Source organism: Brassica oleracea, chromosome C4 (assembly GCF_000695525.1).
Source record: "Brassica oleracea var. oleracea cultivar TO1000 chromosome C4, BOL, whole genome shotgun sequence".
Lineage (NCBI taxonomy): Eukaryota > Viridiplantae > Streptophyta > Magnoliopsida > Brassicales > Brassicaceae > Brassica > Brassica oleracea.
This window is the reverse complement of record NC_027751.1, coordinates 49720189-49745804: the sequence shown is the minus strand read 5'-3', so window position 1 is coordinate 49745804 and position 25616 is coordinate 49720189. Positions and strand designations below refer to the sequence as shown.

Here is a 25616-nt window from a genome sequence, read left to right as displayed (position 1 = left end):
TCTTAAATAAAAGATATTGAATCAACTAATGTGGCTAAAGTATATATGACAATTAATAATTTTGAATAATAAAGATTTGATAAAAGTAGTGTATCCTCTATCATTTTTGTTTAGTTTTAAATTATTAAAATAAATTAAACATTCATGTTAATAATATAATATAAATTTAGACTTTTCTGTATATATATTTTATTTCGAATTTTTTAAAAATGACTATAAATTACTAAAATTGTTAAAAGTCTCACACCGAATTTTGTGATCCATAGTTTAAGATAAAAATGATTACAAAATCATATAAATCGGAAGTATTATTTAATAAATATTTTTTTTTGAACATATTATTTAATAAATATTAAGGCTTTATAGTTTAGAAAATATGATTGATCTATAATACTACTACCAAGGCTTCATAATTAATTAATCCAGTTCACTTTGGTAGTATACTGATCGTTTAGAAAATATGAAGTTTTAAATCATGATATGTATTAAATATGCATTTTTGGTTACGAAAGACCTATAGGCTAACCCAGGACCTCGTAGTCCAGTGGTACTACCTCCGGGAGGGGAGGTCGGTTGTTCGACTCGCGGGGAGGGGGAGGCGTGCCCAGGACCCGTAAAAAGGTACAGGCAAAGACTGGCGCCGGGCCTAGGTGGGGGGCCGCAAGGTCAACACCTGGTTAATCAAAAAAAAAGACCTATAGGCTATAAGTATAGTACTACGAGGAATACTCTTCAAAAAGAAAAAAATAAGCGAATGTCATTAGTCACATGTACGCAAATTTGTAGTGACAAATCAATATTCTATCATCATGATTTGGGCGGACAGTTGTTGAGGTGTTTGGCAGAGTTGAGCCCAACTTTTGGCCCAGTAATGAACTAATGATCATGTTATACTTGTTGCAGGAATGGAAATACTTCATATAACTTTTTCTCGTACAATTTTTTTATTCGGTAAAACCCTACAACGTGCACAGATAGATCGTTCTCTTACATGACAAACAACAATGAACATAGCGTTTGAAATAATTAATTAAAAGAATGGGAGAATAACAGTACAGAAGAATTTCAATAACCTACATGATTGATGAACAGAACAAAGAAAAAACTAAACAACAAACTTCATATCTATGTTTGGGAAAAACGTCTTCCCAAAAAGAATTTCAAGATCATTCTCTAAGGGAGTTAAATTCAAATCCAAAGACAAAACCCTCTTGCTACTACTACATCGTTTCAGAACCGGCATGTCATGAATCACAGGAGAGATGAGCTCCGATGGCTCCACCATCATGCTTGACCTATGCCGTCTCATGTGACCGCCTAAAGCCTGTCCGGTCCCGAAACTCTGACCGCATATTGTACACTCATGGGCTTGAGTTCCTTCTTTGGTAAGATATTGTTTCACCACCTTTTGGTCAACGGTTAGCTTTGGCTTCTTATGGCTTGCACGGTGGCCACCAAGGGCTTGAAACGAAGAGAATCTCTTGTTACACGTTTTGCATTCGAACCGGTTACTTGAATTGCTCTCGGCATATTGATTCACACCAATCTGTTTGACCATGGAGGATGTTTGAGCTAGTATCATTAGACATTTAGCAATGTCTAGATTCTTGATGGACTCTTCGAACTCAGATCGTTCTCTCTTCATATTATCTTTCTTTTTTGGTAAGATTTTAAGAAACAAGGAAGCAAAGTAAATTAAGGATAGAGTTTTCTTTGTTCACACAATGAATTGAGAGCGTTTGTAATGAAAGTTGAGAACATAGGGGTAATGTATATTTATAAGAGCTTGAATTTCTTGTAGTTTGAACAAAACAAGTCGTCTAAACTAATATTCTAACAGCAAGTAGCACTGATTGTTTGACTTGGGACAAAAAATGACATTTTCAATTTCGCCCTTCCACCACCGAACGCAAAGGATACCTACATGGGTTTGACTAAAAAGGGGAATATTGTCTTTTCATGAATTGCACACCACTAAGTTTCTTGCATCTTCGAAACTTCTATTGCTAAACAAAAATGTTAATCATACGAAAAAGAAGCATAGTCAACAAATGTATACAACACAGTATAGATCCAACAGCTTGGTTTCTCATTGACTTGCTTGCCACCGTCATTAATTTAATATCACCTAACCATCGAATATATACTATAATTTATGACCTAATTTATATAATCACTGGTAAGTAAACAGCCGTCACGTATAACCCATATAACATACAATGGTTAAAAAAAACAGTCATCTAATGGGGAAAAAGTTTGATCATATCCAAATACAGACGTCAAAAACAATTAATCTTAAAAGTTCTTTTTTTTTTATCAGAATCGAAGTCAATACAATCATCAGTATGTTTGAAGAGAAAATTCATTATATTTAATTGACTTTGTTCAAACACATGCACCGGAGACTGGAGATCAACTTAAAGCCTTAGAATACAAATACAATGTATTATTAATACATAGTCCATCTAGATGGCAAGGGCTCGAGAGATAGTCAAGAACATCCTCTCTGTATTTTAAATATTGAGCACGTCACAGATGACGGAATTGTTGATTAATTTATCCTTTGGGTCTCATTTTTTTCACACAATCTCGATGCTCAAAAAATAAAAGAATCAATGTCAGAGAGTAGATATGCATAACGCTCCCTAATTGCAAAGTGAATATGCAAATCATAAAAGAGCTTATGGACAGCAAATGTTGTGAGGCAACTCTGTTTTGTGCATCCTGTCACGGACAAGTGCACAACAACTAGCACGAAGTTGATATGGTCGACATGTAATACATGCACAGATGATTCTTTCAATAAACAGCTAACAACTTCTATATAGTTCAGATGCTTCTTTCTCTAAGATGAATCCAAATATGTGGTGCATAGACCTCTCCAGCTGCGGTCCTAACGTCTGAGTTTGGTGAAAAGAGCAAATAAGATGAATCCAAATTCGCTTTCTATAGGACTCGAAACTAGATCGCTTGATACATAACTATTAAAAAGTCATTAGTCAAACCACTGAAATAAATAGACTTCCCGCATATGTTTTATTTCATGGTTGTGAGCAATAAGATATAACTATTGTTACTGCGTTAGGCTATCTAAATTATATTGTCCTTGGTCGTATTAGGTCAAGATAGTATTAGTAAGACCGTTTCCATAGAGTCAATGGTTAGCTAGGATGTGAATATGTGATGAATGAAGATTATTGAAAAATGGAGTATACACCAAGTTGTATATAAAAGATGAGCACATCAAGTAAGTGGTAGATTACATAGATGTGCTTATGTTGACTTTATTATGTTTTCTTGAAGACCAAACAAAGTCAAAGAGTGTTTTAGTTTCTCTCTTTACTTTTTTCTTTTTCATATTTGGTTTAATTCAGATGAGAAGATTAACCAAATTTAACCGGTCCATATGCAACAAACAAATCCAGAACAACATAACCTTGCGTACTACTACCATTTATAACCTTTACACACTCATACTCTTCTAGACTCATCCAGTTGATGAACTCAACTCCCAAAACCGGCACCTTTTCGTCTGATCAATCATATGTTTACTTCCAAGAACGGAGTTCTGTTGTTAGCTTCGTCTTGTCCCTGTTTACTTGATCTCTTCTCCGTGCTTGTGTCATCTTCACTGAGAATATTCTTCGGCAGCAAAGTCCTCATCTCCTCAATGGACGCCAAGCTCGGCACAATTATAGGTACTTTCTTTGGCGTCTCGTTCTTGCGTTGATCAACCTGGCAATTGCATAACAAAACTTTACTGTTACATATCTACTCATAAATCTCATCACACTATACAATAATTCTTAGTGTTCTGTACCTGATAGTCTTTTATGAGAGACTGCTCTGCTTTGTCTCGAATGTTTGATACACCTTGTCCATGCTTCTCTTGCAATAACGTGACCTGCTTCATGGAAGTCTCCACGATAGCATCCGTTGCTTCTTTGTTCTCACGGTCTTGCATCAGCGAGTCTGTAAAACCATAGATTAGGACATTTTTCCCTTGAATAAGAAAGGGACAAGGGTTTTAGTGTGATTACCATTAACAGCTGCGTGAAGTTCATTAGTCCTAGTGACAAAATTAGCATCCAATGTGGAGAATGTTGATGCAAACTCATCGTGCAGCTTGTCATTTTCTTTCGCCATGTCCCTATACATTAGGAAGTTTTTGTCAACCAAGTGAAGTGGAATAAACATAGAAAGAAGTTACAGATACAGAACGAAACATGTTAGTTACCGCCTTGTGACATTAACTTCTTGTTGGTACTTCGTGTTGATGTTCTTCACGCCTGTTTCAGTGGTCTCCCACAGTTTTTTAGACTCAGTAGCCCTTCCCAAGCTGAAAATTCTGACAATGTTAGTATGAGAAACTAGATTGCGGAACGAAAGTATTAGTAGGGAGATGGAGTATGTACCAATCTTCAAGGTAATGGTCCATGACTGTGATAGACTCTGCTGAAGCTATTGTGTTTTCCGTGAACTCGGTTTTTGCTTTCTTTAAGTAGTCACACAGTTCCTTCTTTGCGCCAATGGAAACTTGCTGCATACAAGACATCTGTTCCTGTAATCTCTTCTCTTCCTGTACGTCGTGTTCTTGGATATTGCGTGATGCATCAGAGACCTAGAAACACGTGACTTAAGTGTGATCCAACTGATATAGAATGAAGGAGGAGTAGTTAATGGTTAAAGACTCACCATTGCTGTTTTCTTTGAAGTTAGCTTTGATAATATCATACCAATGTCAACCAAAGCTTGTTTCTCCTCTCTTTCAGCCTCTTCCTGTGTTTAGTAACAACCAGTTTCGAGTTAACCTCTCAAAACATGTCTTATTAAAGTTTGTCCAATCTCACCTTAAAGTTCATTTCAAAAGCAGCAAGCTGTCTTGATTTCTCTGCTTGGCTTTCTCTAATGGCTTCCACCATGCTGTGAGCTTGGTTATAAATGTTACTGAAAATGGTTGAAGCAGTGTTGGAAATTTCTTGGGCTGACCTCATGCTTCTGACCAAGCCCTGGATAAGAAGAAGCAGAAGTTAAATTCCTCAGAAAAAGTAATTGAGCTAACAAGACCACCAGCATATACATGATTTTACAACACCTGCTTTTGTTGTCTTGCAGCAAGAGCTAAGAGCTCCTTCTGATCATTAAGTGAATCCCTGATGTCCTCAGCGACTTTAGCAGCCTCTGCTGCTGACTCAATCAGCAACTGAGAAGAAAAAGACAACTTAGATTATCATCTGCGAAATAGAAAAAATTAAATTTCATCACTCGTTCTTGTTCATACTTGCTCAACAGCCTCTATTTGTGATCCTATGGAACAGTTCATATTCTCCAGATCAAAAGAAGCTTTCTTCTGAAACATTGCAGAGAGTTTCTTCAAGGCTGCTACTCCTGAAGTATAAGTATCTACTGTTCTGCCAATTCTTGATTCCAGATCACGTGTTGCCTGTGTGAGTTTAAACCACTTAGTGTCATAAATTATACAAAACAAAAAAGGGAAATGAAATGACATGGTATATAGTCTTTTCTTACATCATATTTATGAGCAAGAAAAGACTGAGTATGCTCTTCCATAGTTCTTAATTGTTGCTGTTGCTGAGACACTGATCCAAGTACTGTCCTGTGCAATTCTTTAAGGTTTTGATCAAGCTGTGAACCAAATTTCAGAAGCATGCTGTGGTTTTCAGATTCCAGCTTGTCCTTTTGATCTGCAGAAACAAGTAAAGTCATCACTTGGTAGATCTAGTTTACAGCCTTAAACATAGGAAACAACAAGTACCTAATCTTGTGAACAGCGAACTTATATCATTTGACGCATGCTGCAAATCAGAACGTAGCCCCTTGGCACGGTCGATCAAAGTAGTCTCTGTCCAACAAAATATCAGAAACACAAATCAAAAGCCTTTATATTTTTTTTATGAGCTAGACTTGTTACCTGAGGCTTTCATTCTGGAGATGATGGCTTCCCTTTCCTTTAACTTTGAGATAACTTGGATATAATTCTCTTTAAGGTCATGCAACTCCTTGTTAGTATTATCCAGGTTTCTCTGGACCATAAACGTTTGAAAATTCAAGACAAACTCTCATTGAAAGCATGAGTAATCTAGAAAGTAAATCACCTTGCAGTCCTTAAGGTCACTTTCTACATCCAGTAACTTCTCTTTCTCAGTCACGTAAAGCCCACGGAACTTGGAAGCTTCCTGCATAAGAGAAGAAGCCACTTAAGTTCCATCAGAGAAACTTGGTTTAGTTTCTAACAGATGGAAGAGAAAAGGTGGGAGCATACGTACTCTTTCAGCGAGATTTAAATCATTCTCCAACTGTTCTATCCTCTCAGTTCTCGCCTGAAACAAACACAATGATTATTCCGAGCATGAGGTGAAAATAGAATTAAAATTAAGGCTCGTCATTTGAATTTACCTTCTTTTCAGCCTCTTCTTGTGCATATCTTTCCTGTGCTATGTATATACCATTTCTATCCCTTGCCGCTCTTACATCTGCATCCATTTTACATCAGTTACAACAAATCTACTAGCACATTTGGTAATAAAAATTAGATGATGTTATGAGTGTAAACCTTCTTTCATTCTCTCAAGCTCCAAGTAAAGGTCTTTGAGCAACACAGCTTTGGATAACTTCTGGTTTGCCTGAAGATAGAGAAGTTAAGTTAGAAAGATGAAACCTAATATAGCTAATTATGAGATATGATAGTGTGAACAAAACCTCAGGTTTGTTCTTAATGTTCTTAGCACGGTAGGCATAATCCAAAGTGCTTAAAGTTTCTTCCAGGGAATGAGCAGATGGCGAGATTGTAGCAATGATACAAGTTTTTGTCTTCCCTCCTAGAGAGTCCCTTAAAAGCCTTGTCAGCTTACTATCCCTACAAAGACAAAGATCTACCGTTATACTCCAAGAAACACACAAATGTTTAGTTGTAAAGACAAGGGCAAGTACCTGTAAGGTATATGAGAAGAATGTTCCACAAGCGCATTAATCACACGCCCTAATGTAAGCAAGCTCTTGTTAATCTCCCCAGCCTCTCTCGCCCTACCATCCCTCGACCCTGACCGCAAAATATTCTCGGAGCCCGCTAGATCCACAAGGTTAAGCTTCCCACATTTGATCAACTCCTCATCTCCCATAGATTCTTCCTTAATATGCACCGTGATGGTAAAAACAGAATGAGAGCGGCTGCTTCTTTTATTCAACAAAGTATCCGCCGTGCGCCTTTTGGACGAGCCTCGTTCGAGAAGAGCGTATATATCGTTAGCACTGTACACAACCTCTTCCTCAAGACCACGTAGAACCACACAGCCTTTCCCATCCTCCATTAAAGAAACAGGCTTCTTCTGCTTATCGTCAGAAGATGATCTTGATGAAGAGTCTTCTTGAGCTAACAAGTCTGTGACTTCTTCGTTGTACAGCTCCAAGAACGTGACTTTCATACTGTAGTCAGCCTTTTGAGCCTCAAGAGTTTCGAATATATGCCTAACAGCTCTAGGAATCACCCCAGCCTCCACAGGTAAATCCCCTCCCTAGACAAAAAAACAACAACTTGAATCTGATAAGAACACACGGATACATTGATCAAGAACACCAATTATACTCAAGAACCTAAGGTTTGACAAAGACTTTTCCACCACACAAGTCTCACAAGATGCATATACTCTAAGTACACTCCTCTCTTCTAATTATAGTAGTACTCTCATCTTTACAATTCTGTTACTCTCCTAATGACTTCAATAACAGTTTGAGACTTGCCACATCCATATTCACAATCTTCTAAGCCACAGATCATAACAGAATCAAGTCACAAATGTTGAAGCCTTAAAACCGGTAATCTAGTTTAGAGACTAATCAAACAATAACGAAAGAGATTAGGACCAAAGATTCCGTTTACTGAAGTGTACAAAGTCTCTTTGGCCCTAATCTTTTTCATTATTATTTGATTAGTCTCTAAACTAGATTACTGGTTTTAAGCCTTCAACAACAAACAGAAACCTGAAAAACGAAATGTGATACCTTTTTACGCATGCCGCCTTCCATAGTGTAAGTCTTCCCGGTTCCTGTCTGTCCATAGGCAAACACAGTGCAGCTAAAACCTTCCAACACTTCATGAACAATAGGTGCAATGGCTTGGTCATATATAGACCGTTGTTGCGCTTTAGGCCCAAACACCTAGAAAAAAAACAAACATTACACCATCAGACCAGCAAAGAACAGAGCATGTTTAAGAAATCGCTAGACGGTCCAATTTTTTGAAAATTCAATTAGTAAATAGACGCCTAGACCGATTTTCAGAACACTGTTATGTAACATTTGGCCTCTAAATAGTTCAAAACATTTATATGTAAGGATTATAATCAGTAATTGTTTTTAAGAGCCAATATAAAAAAAAAAAACGGACCTTGTCGAAAGTGAAGAGACGGTCCACTTGCTTATTAGCAACGCTGACTTCTTTCCTGAGCTCGTTACAGGAAATGACTCTAGGGACGTTCGATTTCTGCTCCTCTTCGCTTAACGGTCTGCATCGAAGAAGGACCTGAACGTTGACCTCTTTCTCTCTTTCGAGGCGGGAGGAGAAAGAAGAAGAAGAAGAAGAATCAGGCCGTCTTCTCTCGGGACGAGGAGTGAGGAACGGAGCGGGAGATGGGATCACTCCCACTCCGCTTTTTCTTGTAACGTCGGGAGTGAAAGACATAACTACTTGATGTTGGATGTTCTGAGAAAAAAATCAAAAAATGGAAAAATCATTATTGAACTCAAATCGAAAATCGAAAAGGTGGATTCAGATTCACTTACAGAAACACAAGCCCGGAAGGGGAGAGTTCGAATTTCGAATCGAGCACGAACAAGGTTTAGGGTTCTTCTTTGAGATTCGCAACGATGGGAACTTTTAGTTTTTTTTTTTTTTTTCTGGTTTGAAATTTGAAAAGTAACCGTTTGGGGAAACTCTGAGCGGAGTGTGTTATATGCTGCATACACAGAGAAAATGAATATGGGCCCGGCTGGTTCCCAAAGTTTGAATTACTTGACCAGTACCACTAATAATCACCTTAATTTCAAAAAAATGACCCTAGACTGCCTAAATGACCGCCTAGCCGTCTAGGCGGTCGCCTAATCTATTTTTTTTTATTTTTTTTATTATTTATTATTTTTTTATTTTAAATCATATTTTTATTTATTTATTTGATCTAAAATTTTATAAATATCATTTATACTCATAATTTTGATGAAAATTACACTATATTAAATTTATATATTCTATTTGTGTGTTTTATACAATCTTAAACATGAAAATGTATTAATGTTATACACAATTAAAGATTAACATGTTTTATGACATAGTAAACAATCTAAAAATTCCGCCCCGCATAATTTTCATTAATCCCCGATTTTCTCTTTAGGCGCTAGGCCCAATCCGACCGTCCGACTAGCGCCTAGCGCGTTCCCGAACAGGGGATACAGCTTATGCTATTACATGTTAAATTGAGAATTAATTTACTTGATTTTCACTTCAATTTAGAACCAAATCAAGCGGTTTTGTCCCGATTGGTGCTCAATTCCTCTCATCAAACATTCAATTTAATTGAAAAGCAGACCGGTTATGACCTACCAGTATCCGGTTCTAAGATTATGAGCAGACTTACTTGTCCTAGCTTTAAGCCCACGAACTAGCTTCGGCCCAAAAAGGCCCAAGCTCGGGACGTCTTTCTCTCCGAAACGCCGTCGTATCTCGCAAGCACACTGGGAAGTCTCAAGCCTTTTTGATCTTCTTCCTCGATCTCGCTCTAGGGTTTCTAGGGTTTATCTCTCTCTCTGCACATTCCTCAACCAACCAACCATGGAGTCTCTAGGGAAGCTACACCTCAATCAACACCCAATCCACCTCTCCCTCACTCAATCCCCTCCATCATTCCCCCAAAAACCTTCGTCACTTTCCTTCAAATCCTTCAAACGCGCTTCCATCAGAGCTGCTTCCTCATCGAAATCATCACTACCTTCCCGTCTCCTCAAATCCACATGCGTCACCTTCACCGCCGCCTCCGCCCTCTTCCTCGCGAATCTCCACCTCAAACCCCCTCCAGCGATCGCATCTCCCCTTACTCCCTCAGTAGAATCCTTAAACCACCAAAACGTCACCGTTTCGCTGGAAGAAGAAGCGACATCGCTCGAAAACCACCTATCCTCCCACCCCGACGACGTTTCCGCCCTCCGCTCGCTAATGGAGGTAAGGATCAAATCCCGCAAGCTTCTAGAAGCGATAGATCTAATCAATAGGTTAATAGATCTAGAACCGGAGGAGAAAGAATGGCCGATCTTGAAAGCCAACATCTTATCCCACAGCGGAGACTCAGAGTCCGCCAAGAACGCCTTCGAAGAGATCATATCCAAGGACCCTCTCCGCGTCGAGGCCTACCACGGCCTCGCCATGGCCTACTCCGATTCGGGAGATGATTTAAAGGCCGTGGAGGGGAGGATTCGCGAGGCCATGGTGAGGTGCAAGAAGGAGAGGAATGTGAAGGACCTTAGGGACTTTAAGCTTCTTGTGGCGCAGATTCGGGTGCTCGAAGGGAAGCATGAGGAGGCGCTGAGGCTTTATCAGGAGCTGGTGAAGGAGGAGCCGAGGGATTTCAGGCCGTATCTGTGTCAGGGGATTATATACACGCTTCTTAAGAAGGGAGGCGAGGCGGAGAAGCAGTTTGAGAAGTTTAGGAGGCTTGTTCCCAGGAATCATCCTTACAGAGAGTATTTTATGGATAATATGGTTGCTACGAAGCTTTTCGCGGAGAAGGCGCAGCGAGAGATGGCTGGAACTAAGGGTTGAATGGGAGGTGATGATGGTTGTTAAGACTTTCCGTGAGGGTTTAGATGGTTGTAGTAGGTGTTTGAACGTGAATTTGATACCTTGATCGTGTGTTGAATCTTGATCCGTGAGAGTTTGAATCTTTTGCCTGTGTATTTTTGAATGTGATAATGTTGCTGCTCTCTACTCTGTCTGCACGGGAGTCTAAATGATTTGGTAGCTCTTTAAGATCTTTACGTCTAGGAAAGTGGTGAAAACATGGCAACCTGATGCATTGCTTGCTTGTTCTCTGAATGTTATATATTCTCCTCTTAGTTTCAAGGCAACTACCAGTCTTATGTTGTTTCTTAAGTAAACCAGTTGGTGGAAATTTGTTGAAAGCTCTCACGTATTCATATGTTTGGTGTTGTCCTGATTGGCTTTGCTTGTTTGTTACTTTAATTTCAACAGGTTTTCATGGTATCTAAGCTGCACAAAACGATTGCTCATAAACCTTTGCTTTCTCAATTTTGTTCTCTCATTCACATTAGTGGAAGTTGTCATTGAAATGATAGGTAAGGAGATTGAAGAAATGTTGTTTAGATGAAGTCATAGCAGAGCCAGTGATAAGAGAACCCTCGTCTTTGATCGCTCTTGGAAGTTACATAATATCTTATGAATTATGCAAAAAAAAAAACATTTGTGAAAAATGCAAACATGTAATGATATGTTTAAGCATCATAAGATGACTGCATAAAGAAGAGGTGTAGTCTCATAATGAAACCTGCCAAGCGGTTCTAACGTTAAGTAGGTAGGTGCAGTAAAGTTTGAAATTTTACTATTGACTTTACAACAACTGGGAGAGATAAGACTGTAAAAAGTAAACTAGGGATTTGGAGTTTCCAGATTTGGCATTGGGAGTGTTGGAGTTGGTAGTGTAGGAGCTGTCCAGAATTGAGCATTTTTAACCTTTGAGATGCTATCCAATATTCCCAAGGGAGTGATGTCTCCAGTCACAGTCACTTTCTTTGCAGCAAAATCTATGTTGAATGATGTCACACCTACAAAGGAATCAATTTCATTAGTTCTAGTCTTATTGTAGCATCCATAACCGGTTTCAAATGACGAACCAGACCGGCTTGTAAACCAAACATTTTGAAAGTATCTAACTAAAAAAAAGAAAGAAGTGGCATTCCCGTGAATGAATGAAGGAATAACCTACCTTGCATTCTGGACAGATGTTTCCTAACTTTTGCTTCACAGCCTCTACAGTGGAGAGACACTTTGAGAACAACGACCTGCTCCAAGAAAATGAAACTCTACTCATTACCCTCTTACCACCATTTATTTACATATATGCCACTTATCATGTCAAATAAACAACTTACCTGGTCTGAACCACCACCACTAGTCTTCTCCTCCATTGACTGCTTTATCTCTTCAACAGCAGGAGATTTATGAGCTACCGTATCCTGACCCGCAGACCCGGTCAGAGAACCCGGGTCGGATCCCAAAAGATACCTTGTGGAACCAGCAGGGGTTTTGACAAAGTCACTTGAGGGTCTCGCTACACAGCTGAAACTCTTCCTAGCCAAGCTGAGGTCATTTGTGATGAGCTTCAACAACGCCGCGGCTCCACCTCCGCTACCACCACCTCCGGTGCTTTTTCGGGCAGTGACGCTCCTCCTGCCCTTGTAGATCTCTATTGTTTTGTTACTGATCTCTCCGTCGGCTGGGGAAGCGGGTATTCTGATATAGTCGTCGACCGAAGATCTCCGGCCATCTTTAATGATTGGGTTGTGGCGGTCGATAGCTCTGTCGCTGAGTTTTTCATCGTCGACGACGACGGTGGTGGTGGTTGGTTTTGGAATGTGGTCCATGCTTGAACATATGGCTGTTGATGCTTGCGAAGCGCAAAACATACGTCCCTTCATTTTATTTTTCTTTCGAAGGTGTGAAAGCAACCAAAGGAAATAAGAAAGCAACAAAATGTTGTCAGAGGTTGAATGAAACGTTGATGAGAACGTTACTATGTGAATGATATGAAGATATATCTTCACTCTCATATAGAGAAAGAATTGGATTGGAATAGAGACCAAAGAGAGTTAAAGAGTGTAACGCTCATATGATATATATGAATTTTTTATCAACATATGTATTGTTGAGACGTCATATTATAAACTACTCACGTTCTACTTCTTCATTTCCCTATATATTTTAAGTTTTGTCTTTTTTTCTTAAGAAAATGCTTCATTAAAAAAATGCTACATAAAACTCCAAGGCTAGTTTTATTTCATGTATTGACCCAAAAAAAAGGAGTTTCATTTCATGTAATGATGACATACGATCGTAGTTCGAATCTCAACTTGGGATAATAAATTACTTTTCACGTGGGAGTTTAGAGAGTTCACGTTTCTTTTTTTGGTTGGCCATCAGCTATTTCCATTAATTAGGTTAAGCTTCCGGAGAAAGATAGATTGTGACAGAAATCATCTAATCAGATACCAACTAACATCTACACAATAGATTGTGGAAAAAACTATCAGTAGAATGATAGTATCGTGATTTTATATATATGAAAACATCATAAACACATTTTCTCAGAAAGCAAACAATTGAGAATTATAATTACTTGTTAGTACATTGCATGCTCACTGTCACTGGATGCATATGCCGGGCGTGAACCGTGGGACATCCTTCACGAGGCCAAATCCTACTTCAATCTTATTTATTTTATTTTTGTTTGGTTGTCTGTTTTTATATTTATTTTTATGATAAATGAAACACTGAATCAGTGTCAGAGAGAGACGAGACATATGACAACGGTCTAAAAACAGATAAAATAAAATAAAATCTTGACAAATGAGTTAAGGAGCTTTCCTTATAAATGGACAGCGTGATACTTGAATGTTAGAGCCGGGGCAGAGCTTTTGTAGGATTACCATAATTTATCTATCTTGTTCTCAGCTTTTCACTAATTAACTAATATGGATCTTTTATTGAGAGCTGTAGCAATTAGGGACACGAGGAATATTCTACGTTTGGATGTACAAAACAGATGAGGGTGTATCTGGTTTTAACTCCCTTGTTATATAAAAATCTTATCATTTTTCTCTTAGTCCTTACTCCGTAGCAGAAATTAAGGTCAAATTCTTCTATACCTAATCCCATTAAACAGTATAGTTTATTTACCGCTCTAATATTATCCTATAAATATAAATACTAATGGTTCAATCTGATTCGGTGATAATTTATATATTGTTCTGTCAATTTTCCCTGTTTATGAAGAAATACATATATTTATGAGAGAATTTATCAAATGTACATAGGGATGGAAAAATTAACAAACTAACTAGTATATATTTTTTGGAAAGTGATGCGATCATGTGATTATTTGTCACCATACTGAACAACATTGTGGAGAGAGAGAGAGAGTTTCTTGAAACTTATTATAGCTTAACTCAAAGGAAATTAGTTATGGATTCTGTTTTAAAAATTTGCACACTTGTGACTTCTTAGAAGGCAACATTAGTTACTAGGAAATGATTGAACTCTTACTCTTAAATCTTTTTTTTTTGCCAACAACAATATTATAATTATTAAACTTTTAAACTCAATTGATCCTAATCCCTAATTATATGCTTTCTTTTTAAACTCATAACCAAAATCCAAATGATTAAACTCTGAAGAGAATGTGCCATATTTTATATCAAATTATTAAACTCTTAAACTCAGATCCTAAGCCTTGACTCCACAAATAGTGATTTTTTACTTTGTAATATTATTTTAGCATTTTCTCATAATTAACTTTCCTATCTTTACTTAATACTAGAGATTTTGCCCAGGCTACGCCCGGGGCTATATACAAATAACATATATTTTATATGTATATTACAATATATTACATCTATGTTATAAAATATAAATAATAAATTGAATTAAAATGAGTAAAACTCACAATTTGTTGTCTTCTACTATCTAAAATATGTATGGGATAAAATTAATCTTTAAACTACAACTTAATTTGGTTTTGACCAAAAAACCCAATATCCATATTTTCACTGTATTATTGTGATATATATAACCATATTATTGTATATTTTCACTGTATGTGTTTTATGTTGATTTGTAAGAGGTGTATATAACAACTTTGATGGTCTTAAAGTATGTTTGGGCGTGAATGGTTTATAAATGTTAAGATTGTTTAATACCTTATTCACATATAAAAATAAAATTGAGTTTTTAGTCATACCCGAAACTTTTGTTTTGAAAAAAATACATAAAAACAATTTAGTTTTTTGTCAAATTTAAAATAAATTGGAAACAATCAAACAAATGAAAGAAATTTAAATAAAACAAATCATCAACGAAGATGACAGAGCTATAGAAGCCTCTAACCATATTCTTGGATCTACACAAAAATACATTTTTATGGTAAGAGTGTTTTTCGTTTTCCACGTGTTAAAATAAACAAAAAAATATTAACAACTAATTATTTGAACCAATTGTAATAATACTTACATTTAAGAAAAATATTTTTAGCGACTTATATTTATGTAATTATTTTAAATTTCACAGCTCTTCTAAAAATAGGTGCTGAAATTTTTGAATATCAAACTATTAAATGTTAAATTTTTAGTATTTATAATTATTATTCAAAAATTATAACATTATAAACATATCATGTATTTCTCTTATAATATTATCATCCGCAAAATCGCGGGCAAACACCTAGTATTAGTTAGTCAAGAGTTACGCGGAGTGGGGTATACTGATCAAAGTTACTTGTTCTCAAGTGTACCAATTCTTACTTTTGTCATTTTTTTCCAGAAATGGTTAATCTGAACATTTTCATATATATATATATTGAAATAATATATTTTTGTTTGTAAATTCGTACGTCTTATTTTCTATTTAGTTTAGCCATATTTTTTAAAATATGTCGATCTTAAAGTTTTATTGTTTTGTTTTATTTTATCATGTGTTTAACTTTTTAATAATAATTTGCTCTTTTCCAGCCTAAATTATTTTTAATAGTAAATATAGTATATCATGTTGATTTTGACCCTCTTTGTTTTAATTAATATGAATTAATCATATGAATATATTTATTATATTTAATATTTTGTAATGTGTAAATTTAAAATATATATTTATACTATTATTTACGAATTGATTGTTTACATTAGATCTATATAAACATAAAGAAAACAAATCATTAACGAAGAAGCCAGAGCTATATAAGCCTCTAACCATATTCTTGGAACTACACAAAAACATGTAAGAGTGTTTTCGTTTTCCACGTGTTAAATAAACAAAAAGGTATTAACAACTAATTATTTGAACCAATTGTAATAATACTTACATTTAAGAAAAATATTTTTAACGACTAATATTTATGTAATTATCTTAAATTTCACAGCTCTTCTAAAAATAGATGTTGCAACTGATATATTTATTGAGGTTCTCAAGAAAAAGAAGTAGAATCACCATCAGGACGCCATAACCAGTTGTAAAACCACATGGAGCCAGCCTTGACTACGTAAATTGTTCCTGTCCCATCCATACTGCGCATACGTACATTTCTCTATCGAGATTATAGCATGTCCAAAACTTGATTCTCTGTGGTAGAGTACTTAGGCTGAGGCTCAGTCATTCTGCAGAAATCATATAACACATCAAAAATCTAATAAAAAGGTTGTTTGCAATCATAAGTCCTTTATTATATAGCTGACTTGGTAGCAAATCCTTCAAGTTTCCTCCATCACAAATGATGTAGACATGAGCAGATTGATCTTTTAGTGGATAAGAAATGTGATTAACCATGGTGTCTGCTATGTTTGATATGAGTTCATGGTAGTTGATCAAAAAAAAGAGTTCATGGTTTCGCACAAGCTCAAAAAATTGTCATAATCTATAGTTTAAACGGAGACATAATGAGCTAAAGTTTTGTGTACTTACTGACCTCACGTATGTGTGAACATGACTTGAGAAAAAAACATCTACTTTATTATTGACAAACTACGGCTCATACATGACTCTCATGGTTTCATGGGAACTTACGCAGTGGTTTCTTGGCTACCACCTTGAGAGCCAGTGCTGTAGAAGATCCAGCTGGTTTACCAGCAAGTGACTGAGTTCTCCGGAGTCCACCGGTAGTGTCCAAGAAGACTTTGAACTGAGCAGCCATCATGCCGTACCGTGTTGGGAATCCAAAGACGAACCCATCAGCTTCAGTTAGTTCGTCAGGTGTGATGATTGGTGATTCACTCTTTGGTGGTGTGCTCATCTTAGAGAGTGCTTCTTCTGGAAGCGTCTCTGGTACCTGTGAAACAGCAATTCATCAGGGTCAACGATTCACATGGATTCGTGTAGCCAAGCCTAACTATATCTTGTGAATTGGAAATTCCTGTGTCACAAAACATATAAACTAAAACTGCAACACAGGTTATTGAAAAGGATTCACAGCAAGAATATCACCAAAACGACGTGATGCCATAAGAAGTCAAATCAACATACCCATTCCGATCACGGGAACTCCTTCATCGATGTTGATACAGCCGCAATCGTTGTCACTGTGAACAAAAAAGAAATCACAAACGCGAATCGTGAATAAACATATCCACATCTAAAATGAAACCAAATCAACTCAAAATTCAGGAGATGGTTCTCATATTAGGAAAGCTTACAATTTTACAGTCGCAGTTCCACCTCCTTGCACGAGGGAAAATCGTAGATCGTGGGTGATGGATTTAATAAAGACTTTAAGAAGATGAATATGTAACTGGTAGGTTTTAGAATTCTAAGGAAGAAGATGAAACACGTTCTCAGAACTCAGATTCCGTGGGAGATGAAAGCAAGCTCAAACCTAATATCAAAACGACATCTTAAGGCCCGGCTAATCTCAAAACTCAAAAGCCCAAAACGTAATTGAGGTAGACAAACAAACACACCCCATTGGTTGAATTTATCTGTCTACGTGGAGGGCTTCCCCTTTGAGGATATTCAACTTTTAGTATAGTATAGATGGTTGTCTCCTTCATTCATCATTTTCTCTTATTTTGTATAGAATTATACGTAGAGTTGCATTTCTCTTTATTAAATACGTATAATTCTATACAAAATATATATTCTTTTTATCTTTTTTTTTTTATATTCTTTTTATCTTCTCGCAATATATCAATGCGTAGACAATAGTTATTAGTAGACAATAGTTATTAGAAGCTAGCCATTGGCAGGAAAAATTTTGTACACATTGATATTACACAAAAGAAATCGTTACGCAACAAAACACATATATTGCAATAAAGAATGTCACACTTGTCTAACAGTTTGATTTATCTCCGGGTGAAAAATACTTGGTAACCTACAACAGACCAGAGCCAAGTGACTCAAATTTATGTGAGTGCATTTTTTCTTCTTTTTTTCCACAGTTCCAAAGTGAAGCAAATGTGTACAAACTTGGGCTCTCTGATCTGCTTGAACTCTGGCTAAAGATTTTTAATGTGACAAGTGGAAAAGGAATCGTTGGAGTAAATTGTGATGTTGATGACTCTCCCCAATGGCATGTGATTAGGTATTTTTCTTAATTACATTTAAATTTTATTATTTTACTCGTTCATTGATGTGGTAAACTTTTTCCACGCAGATGGACTGGGAGTAAAGATGATAAATACTTTGACTTACTTAGCAAAAACAACACTACAACTATCTACGAGATCAAGACTTTCAGTCTGGTGTGTGATGATGTTGTGGATATTTATTGGTCTCAGCAGTACTGTTGAAAGGGCGTGGCAAGCAGCATGTCAAGGCTATTCTTATGCGAATCCCTAACAATGTGAAACTGGCAGAGAAGGATCTTCCATGTGTTATTGCCGATTGCAAGATGCACTTATCACTTGGTAGCTTTTAGTTTGTGTTTTCCCTTTTAGATTGCAACAAGGATGTAAAATTTGCATAATCTTTACATTTGTGAGTTTAGTGTTGTGTCTTTTTCAATTTGCATAATCTTTATAGTTGTTCAAGAGAATTTAGAGTGAGAATCCGGTGAAACAACATCAATTATTGTAACAAGTTTGTTAGAAATTAAAATTAATACCAATATCAGTAATAATATCACTATAAGTAAACAAAATGAGTAATTTACAGGGCAAAACTCATACTCTACATCTTCATGCTGAGCTAAAAGTCTTATTAGGATGCAAAAGGATTATCAACATTTGGAATAAAGTATTGTGAAATAACTTATCCACCAATTTTTTTTATATTATCATTTAACGAATGGAATAAACTAATGACTCCTTAAATTCGACAAAGAAATGGAAAAATACAAATGGAGTGAGAAAGTAAATGAGTAAGAGAGTGAACGAGTGTGTGTGTGAAAAAGAGTTAATTACATTTCTATTTTACATTTGTTAAATAGAATAAAACACCAAAATTTCATTAGATAACATAACATATTCAATTTTATAAATATATCTGTTTAAAAAAAATCAAAAAATAGGATATGAAGAAAAAAAATTCTATGTTTTATAAATAAATAAGAAATTTGAATTATTTTTTAAACTGTTAAGTTAAAATGATAAAGGGCAAAATGGCAACTATTGTATAAATATACATCTCCTTTTTATTGTTATGGTTACTCTCTTATTTTATGTTTTTGTTATGGTTATTCACCCTAATTTCTTTACATTTATTTGAGTTTGAGATTTAAGTTGTAAAGGAAAAAAGGAAAAGAAAAGAAAAACATTTTCAGGCTTTGAAAATATGGGCTTTATTTGTTGGAAACGAGGGTTAGTCAAAATCTGGGTTTAACATTGGACAAAGCCCATTTAGCTAATTGTAACCTTCCCGCGTAGCCGATAGATCAGTTGTAAAGATTTCAGCAGGAGAGAGCCGGCAATGGGAAATACCTCGTCGGCATCAGAGCCGATCGTAACTGGTGTAGCAGATATGGTTCGCTGCAGTGGTGCTAACGGTAGTGGCTCATCTGAAGTAAGAAGTTTCTTCTCGTTGATTTTTTTAACTGTAGTGACTCCTATTATATACTCACGTTGTTTTTGTATTCTCTCCTTTTTTGGATGGATGTTTGTTGATGCAGAAGGTGTTTTTTTTGGTAAAACACTGATGTGACGTTAAACATCATAAGGCAAGAACATTTGTCCCCATAGTTGTCCAGGAAAATATTTTACGACAACAATGTTAAAAAATATGAAATGAGGAACATAATGTAAATAAAAGATATATAGAAGTAAGAAAAAGAAAAAGAAAAAATCTCATCTCCGGCGAAGGAAAAACAAAAACATACCGGGTAAGAGTAAACTATACAATAAAGTTTCATTTTAAACTTACTGTGAGGCTAGTAATATATATCTACATTTGATCATATTTCAAATAAGAATTTCAAAAGCAAGGAAGTAACTTACAGTTTCCTTTATATATTTTATAGCTCTGGAAAGTCATAACCTTTGAGTTAGTTAAATAGTAATAGATATATTCCTTCCCCTCTTCCTCCATCATCTGCTACAACAAAACAAAATGGAATAAAATTAGTTTGACATTACACCCTCTGATTATACTTTCATTACAAAAAGGTTCTTGTAGCTAATTAAGCATGAGCTCAAGTGGATTACCTTTGCAAAATTTGAGTTAGCTTATTGGTTTTTGATGTGAGTGTCATCAAGAGCGTCGAATTCCCAGTCATTGATTTCATCAGCCAAGGACTCCTCTCCATCGTCAAGTTCCAACTCCAGCTGCTTCTTCGCTGGGTCTTTCTTCTCTGAAGACCCTTTTTTACTGTCTGGAGTTTCAACACCATCAAATTCTTTCTGGACAGTGAAAGAAAGTGGAACCTCGGGTATCATTTTCAGGGACGGGGAGCGTGAAGAAGAAGAAGAGGTTCTCGAAGGAGACTCAATATCTAGAAGCGGGCGTTCGATAGACTCAAACTCTTCTTTTGTTTTGTTCAGTGCCTCAAATAGTTCTTTCACTCTTTTATCGTCTTTCCTGGATCAAAATAACACCAAAACAAGAGAGTTATGTCTTAAGCTCAATATAAAGAAACAAAGTTGATGTTAGATTCTCCATCCCATAGCTGGATATAACTATCATAGCGTCTAAAGATGAAGGGTTATCTTTTTTGTAAACTTTTACCTGGAGATACCTTCCGTCTGTGAATAGAATGGCTTTTTCATCGCATCAACCACACTTAATGTTGTGACAAACTGATAAATTTAATAAAGAAGAATCAGAACATAGAATACGAAAAAAGGACATGGAGAGTAGAAACATGTGTGACACTTTCTTGTCTCTGTAGTTGGAGTAAAGCTTATAGTAGGAATGTCTGTTTTATTACTCAGATTGAGAGAGGTGGTCTACATGTCTATTTCATAAAGAAAAGTACCTTAGCTTCGAGGTCCAGATACTCCTTCTCAAGTTGTTTTCTAGAATCGATTGGCTTTGCATCCTTATCGTCTGTCTTTACTTCTGCTTCTAACCTGAAATTTCCCCATACACAGACCAAATAGAGAGCTATCAGCCTAACTTTGGTCAAAATAAAATTGTACGGGAACAGAGAAGTGGTATGTTACCCTTTACTTGGTTCCAAAAGTTCGACGACTCTTCTGACCTTGGGAATAGAAGGGTCCAGTTGTTCCTGAGTTGATATTAAAAATAAGAATATGAGCTTAACCTTTAGCTTACAGTCATTAACCAAGTGAAATTCATTCGGCATAAGGTTCCGACATGATTGGAAGTGAAATCAGTTTATCACGATAAAACAGGCACTAATTTTGGGCTAAACATATATAATTACCTTGTAGAAAGAGAGGAGTTGAACAATCAGGTCTATGAAATGGTCACCATATCTCTCCATCTCCCCACTAGAATATCGATCCATGGTGGAAGGAACAGAAAAATACGGATCACATGCAAAGTAATTAAGGAAGAAGCATTATTAGTGGAGATAAGACGTACCTCACTTGTATTTCCTTTTGTTGAGCAAATTTAGACTGGATAATCCAGGTATCTTCCAAAAACTTGATCCACTTATTTACAACATCAGCCTCTACTCGGCATGAACCTATCGAGCGAGTTAGCTCGTCTTCCTACACCGTAAACCAGCCAAACATCACGAACTACTATACTTATATGACACTGCGTATTTTTCATCTCCTTAATAAGAATAAGTCATTAGGTACCTTTGACTTCAGGTGCATAAGTATTTCATTACTTGCATTATCAAACTGCTCTCTTTCTTCTCTAGCATTATGAAGACGAGCCCGGGCAGATGTTATTGAGGTGTTGACCTTCAAAAAATACACGAACTCTGTAATGTGACCTGCAAATCTAAATCTCTACCAGTGCGGTAAGGTGCTCTGGAATAAGTTCTTATGGAAGTTACTCTTTTCAGCTCAGCTTCAAGATCTTCCTTCATAATCTCAAGTTTTTTTAATTCTGCAGCTACATCCTGAAAGTCATATTTGTCTATAATAAGAATATGTAATACGAAGCGACTGAGCCAGTATTTCATTGACAAGTTCAAAGAGATTAGGGGACGCAAACCTTCTCCCGCTGGCTGACTTCATCAGTTTTGGAAAGTCGGTAGCTAAGAGCTTCTTCTTTCTGGCTTCTGCTTTTAGATACGGAAACAAAGATGCATGTGAACTATGATAAGTACATGAAGTAGATAGCTTTTAGAATTATCAGGTTACATTTTCTCTCACCTATGATCCACAATTCGTTTTTCTTCTTTTGAGGTAGAATTGAGTAAAGATTCTGACAGAACTTTCAGTTTATCAACCTGCAAAATACAAAATGAACTTAGTTATATTTGACCGGATTTTAACACTAAAACAACATTTAAATGCGAAATTAGGTATATGAGGTCGTACACTAGTGACATCAAGGCAATAATTAAAGAACAGAGTTAAAATCTTGCCAAATAAATATTTGTATTCCAGTATTTTGGAAAACAAGCTAATAATCAGTCTTTATGGTAAAAAAATTATATACGAGACAGTTACAAACAAACCAACAGAAGCTGCAAAAGTTCCGAGTTGTGTGCAGTTTTTACCTTCTCACTGTGGTGTTGAGGGGAATCACCATTTCTTAATGATTTTTTCTTCAGCAACAGTGCTTCTAGCTTCGAAAAAGTGCGAACCTGCTCAAGAATTTCACGGAGAGCCTGTAGCAACCCAAATTATTCAGTACATGATCCAGAAATGCATCGAAAAATCATGAAGATACTTGGGAAACAAAGCAATGCAACTAAGATTTTCTTATGTAGTTCCTTTCACTTTATAAGTGAAAAAAATATAAGATAAGTAAAAGCAACAATAGGTGGAAATCCGATATCAGATCTAATGGGAAGAAGGCTCAGAGCGAACAATAAGGCAGTGAAAGTAGAGACAGACAATCTCACCTCCGTTGATGCAGCACTGGTTCCACTGGGTTTTGAACTATCTTCGTTTGAAGTCTTCTCAAGAACCTTGACCTTCGTTTTATCAAGTTTCTCCTTCAGAGCTTGGGCTTCAGTATCTATTCTGAGACAGACACAAAAGAGAATTAAGACGAGAGAAAGTAAAATTTTAAGACTAGGACATTGTTAAAACTTCACGCAAAGCTTCAGCCAGGAAAATTCAGGGAGTGATCCAATAATACCTTGCAAGATCAGCACTGATTTTAAGCCCTCCAATTGCATCTTGGACATAATGCAAAAGTTCCTCGCGCTTTGCCTAGAAAAAAAGGAAGAAGATAAAGAGGCATTACGAAGTGCAAGATCTCTAACGGTTTGTTGAAGGACATTTAAATCCTGTGGCCTTATTCATCTTGCAAGCTAGCAATATACGTACTATGACATTATCTGGTCAACAATCCATACTGTAAAGAAACAGAGTCAAGGTAACAGAACACATATTTTGCAAAATCCAGCACATCCTTACCAGAACTTCATCCTTGTATTTCGAAAACACAGCTGCCAAGTCCTGCACATTTTGAATCACTTCTTCGTGAACTTCCTTCTCTCCTGACAAAGAGAGCCTGTATGTATCAACCAATGACCATATGAGCTCAAATGCAAGGCTTCTCAAATTCGTAGAATAACTAAAAATTACAACTTTAAATGAAAGAGAAATCATCACCCAAACAGTTCCACAAGCATTTGGACTTCTTCCTCATTTGGTGCTTCCAGAATCTGATTCACACAGAAAAAAAAACTCATAGTGCATGAACAATAAAAAGGTCAGCCTAAATAGCTATTGCAATTTGTTATAAGAGCATGAATGGGAGGTTCTTAGGCTGGGGTTCTTAGCGGAATATAATATAAGAAACCGTCTGTTAACTTTTAACTAAAAAAAAGCTAAGAACCGGCTTTTAAGATGATCATGTGGAAAACACGTGATAAGTACTGAGTAATGCTACCAGGTCAGATCAGATTCAAGGCATGCATCTAAGCTTACATTGCACTATCAAACTTACCATAGACAATACCATCCCTTCAAGGGCCTCACTGTGAAGAAACACATCTCTAAAAGTCATCGCCTCGCCGGGAAGACCAGGATCAACGTAACAAACCTATTCCAATTTTCACAAACGAGATTCATAAGCCTAAAACTGCTAAAGCCGCGATGACCAAAGACAATGTGGGAATTGATTCAACTCACGGCGGTGAAATCCTTGGCTTCTTCGGAGCTAGGTTGAATCTGATCGAGAGACATTCTCTCGACCTCTCTAAGAGAGACGAGCCATCTTCTCAGCAGCTGCACTCTCTCGTCGCCTCGGGACGAAACCGAGACCTCCTCTAGTCGCTTCACCTCGAGGCTAAAGCTCTTCACGTTCCTCGTTCCCTGAAAATCAACACACATCGGCGGCGGTTAGAAGAAATCAAAATCGGAATATACAGCAAATCTGGAGTTTACGTACGATGCGATCGTGGATGAGTTTGGCGCCTTCGGAAACGGCGTTGCCGGCGGTGAGGACGACGGAATCGGCGTAGTTGCGAACGGTGCGGGTGAGATTGTTCTTCCCGGTCCCGCCGACTTCGACGGCTTTGTGAACCGCCGATCTCAGCCACGACATTGCAGATTCTCCTTCGTAATCGCAAAGGTCGATCGAATCGATTTCTCTTTTGTGTGAATATTATTAGAGAGGAGTGGAGAAGAATAGACGGAGTGCGATGGGAGAGGGGAACAAGTCAGACGCAGGAACTCTTCTTCTCTCTTCAATATTTTTCCCGGGTGATTCGATGGATGCTCTTTGTTTTGTTTTATTTTATTTTAAGTTTTATTTTACTAATTGATTAATTACCAAACTATTCAAGTACAAATAGTTTTTTTTTCTTAAATGTATTCAACTTTAATTGGTTACTAGACCCTCATCCGCGTGCCAGCGCGGATTTGAATTTTCGGTTTTTGGTTATTTATTTAACTAAATAATGTATTTGTAATATTTGATGTATTATATTCACCAAGTAAATAATTTTTGGCATCTTAAACCATCTATTTACGATGAATATTCGATATATAAAAAATTGAACAAATAGACGTAATTAAATAATTATAGACGATATATAAAAACAATGGTCATTAATGTAAAATATGAAGAAATATTATATTATGACTTAGTATGGCATAAAAGATTATAAATTAGTTATACATGTTTAAAGAAAATAAAATAATTTTTAAACTTCTATGAAAAATTTAACATATAAAAAAGGGCGATGAATTAGTCATCAAATTGTAAATAATTTCATAATTTTATTAATAATAAATTATTTATAGTCTTTGTTTTTCGTCAAGATAATTATTAAATGTCCATAACATTAATATGTTAAAAG

At 36.4% G+C, this 25616-nt stretch overlaps 6 protein-coding genes across 9 annotated transcripts; 1 reads left to right on the top strand and 5 right to left on the bottom strand.

The window, feature by feature from the left end:
* Positions 1–1011: 1011 nt before the first annotated feature.
* Positions 1012–1721, bottom strand: LOC106340970 (zinc finger protein ZAT11-like). The gene has a single exon (XM_013779789.1). It carries the CDS (start codon positions 1643–1645, stop codon positions 1106–1108), a length of 540 nt encoding a protein of 179 aa, XP_013635243.1. The 5' UTR covers positions 1646–1721; the 3' UTR covers positions 1012–1105.
* A 1809-nt stretch (positions 1722–3530) lies between these two features.
* Positions 3531–8944, bottom strand: LOC106337352 (probable 125 kDa kinesin-related protein). Its single transcript, XM_013776452.1, has 21 exons — positions 8800–8944; positions 8405–8719; positions 8020–8175; positions 6952–7532; positions 6721–6877; positions 6575–6644; positions 6418–6494; positions 6288–6341; positions 6117–6197; positions 5933–6044; positions 5777–5863; positions 5530–5705; positions 5282–5443; positions 5096–5203; positions 4851–5009; positions 4696–4779; positions 4416–4621; positions 4238–4339; positions 4041–4150; positions 3821–3972; positions 3531–3735 (listed from the first exon to the last, which is right to left on the bottom strand). Exons 2-21 carry the CDS (start codon positions 8696–8698, stop codon positions 3541–3543), a joined length of 3123 nt encoding a protein of 1040 aa, XP_013631906.1. The 5' UTR covers positions 8699–8719; positions 8800–8944; the 3' UTR covers positions 3531–3540.
* A 798-nt stretch (positions 8945–9742) lies between these two features.
* On the top strand, positions 9743–11027 carry LOC106342420 (protein SLOW GREEN 1, chloroplastic). The gene has a single exon (XM_013781348.1). The coding sequence runs from the start codon at positions 9842–9844 to the stop codon at positions 10823–10825; it is 984 nt and encodes a 327-aa protein (XP_013636802.1). The 5' UTR covers positions 9743–9841; the 3' UTR covers positions 10826–11027.
* Positions 11028–11491: 464 nt separating this feature from the next.
* LOC106342421 lies at positions 11492–12895 on the bottom strand. The gene is made up of 3 exons (XM_013781349.1): positions 12172–12895; positions 12006–12081; positions 11492–11844 (listed from the first exon to the last, which is right to left on the bottom strand). Exons 1-3 carry the CDS (start codon positions 12847–12849, stop codon positions 11669–11671), a joined length of 930 nt encoding a protein of 309 aa, XP_013636803.1. The 5' UTR covers positions 12850–12895; the 3' UTR covers positions 11492–11668.
* Positions 12896–16169: 3274 nt separating this feature from the next.
* On the bottom strand, positions 16170–17218 carry LOC106340952 (NAD(P)H dehydrogenase (quinone) FQR1-like). The gene is made up of 2 exons (XM_013779772.1): positions 16847–17218; positions 16170–16440 (listed from the first exon to the last, which is right to left on the bottom strand). Exons 1-2 carry the CDS (start codon positions 17070–17072, stop codon positions 16436–16438), a joined length of 231 nt encoding a protein of 76 aa, XP_013635226.1. The 5' UTR covers positions 17073–17218; the 3' UTR covers positions 16170–16435.
* Positions 17219–19915: 2697 nt separating this feature from the next.
* LOC106339731 (polyamine-modulated factor 1-binding protein 1-like) lies at positions 19916–25015 on the bottom strand. 4 transcript variants are annotated; one of them, XM_013778592.1, is made up of 19 exons: positions 24704–25015; positions 24445–24627; positions 24260–24355; positions 23923–23975; positions 23725–23821; positions 23444–23517; positions 23205–23325; positions 22857–22967; positions 22507–22583; positions 22346–22415; positions 22185–22250; positions 21982–22089; positions 21758–21888; positions 21597–21663; positions 21373–21437; positions 21186–21279; positions 20936–21006; positions 20416–20788; positions 19916–20302 (listed from the first exon to the last, which is right to left on the bottom strand). In XM_013778592.1, the coding sequence occupies exons 1-18, from the start codon at positions 24857–24859 to the stop codon at positions 20437–20439; spliced, it is 1992 nt and encodes a 663-aa protein (XP_013634046.1). In that variant the 5' UTR covers positions 24860–25015; the 3' UTR covers positions 19916–20302; positions 20416–20436. The 4 variants fall into 4 exon arrangements, with proteins under 4 accessions (XP_013634046.1, XP_013634048.1, XP_013634049.1 ...); XM_013778594.1 differs by having other exon boundaries at positions 22346–22412; XM_013778595.1 differs by having other exon boundaries at positions 22857–22943.
* Positions 25016–25616: the final 601 nt, after the last annotated feature.

What these genes read in the sequence shown, in the direction of transcription:
- LOC106342421 (XM_013781349.1), bottom strand. Translation starts at nt 12,849, where the DNA reads ATGAGAGTGAAGATATATCTTCATATCATTCACATAGTAACGTTCTCA. An exon ending in GTGGTGGTGGTTCAGACCAG is followed by an intron (nt 12,082 to 12,171) that starts GTAAGTTGTTTA and finishes TTCTTGGAGCAG; the next exon opens with GTCGTTGTTCTCAAAGTGTC. An exon ending in ACATCTGTCCAGAATGCAAG is followed by an intron (nt 11,845 to 12,005) that starts GTAGGTTATTCC and finishes ATTCCTTTGTAG; the next exon opens with GTGTGACATCATTCAACATA.
- LOC106337352 (XM_013776452.1), bottom strand. Translation starts at nt 8,698, where the DNA reads ATGTCTTTCACTCCCGACGTTACAAGAAAAAGCGGAGTGGGAGTGATC. An exon ending in CTTTTGAAATGAACTTTAAG is followed by an intron (nt 4,780 to 4,850) that starts GTGAGATTGGAC and finishes TACTAAACACAG; the next exon opens with GAAGAGGCTGAAAGAGAGGA. An exon ending in ACTTCACGCAGCTGTTAATG is followed by an intron (nt 3,973 to 4,040) that starts GTAATCACACTA and finishes ATGGTTTTACAG; the next exon opens with ACTCGCTGATGCAAGACCGT.
- LOC106339731 (XM_013778592.1), bottom strand. Translation starts at nt 24,859, where the DNA reads ATGTCGTGGCTGAGATCGGCGGTTCACAAAGCCGTCGAAGTCGGCGGG. An exon ending in AACTCATCCACGATCGCATC is followed by an intron (nt 24,628 to 24,703) that starts GTACGTAAACTC and finishes GTTGATTTTCAG; the next exon opens with GGAACGAGGAACGTGAAGAG. An exon ending in AACTCCTCTCTTTCTACAAG is followed by an intron (nt 21,438 to 21,596) that starts GTAATTATATAT and finishes ATATCAACTCAG; the next exon opens with GAACAACTGGACCCTTCTAT.
- LOC106340970 (XM_013779789.1), bottom strand. Translation starts at nt 1,645, where the DNA reads ATGAAGAGAGAACGATCTGAGTTCGAAGAGTCCATCAAGAATCTAGAC.
- LOC106340952 (XM_013779772.1), bottom strand. Translation starts at nt 17,072, where the DNA reads ATGAGCACACCACCAAAGAGTGAATCACCAATCATCACACCTGACGAA.
- LOC106342420 (XM_013781348.1), top strand. Translation starts at nt 9,842, where the DNA reads ATGGAGTCTCTAGGGAAGCTACACCTCAATCAACACCCAATCCACCTC.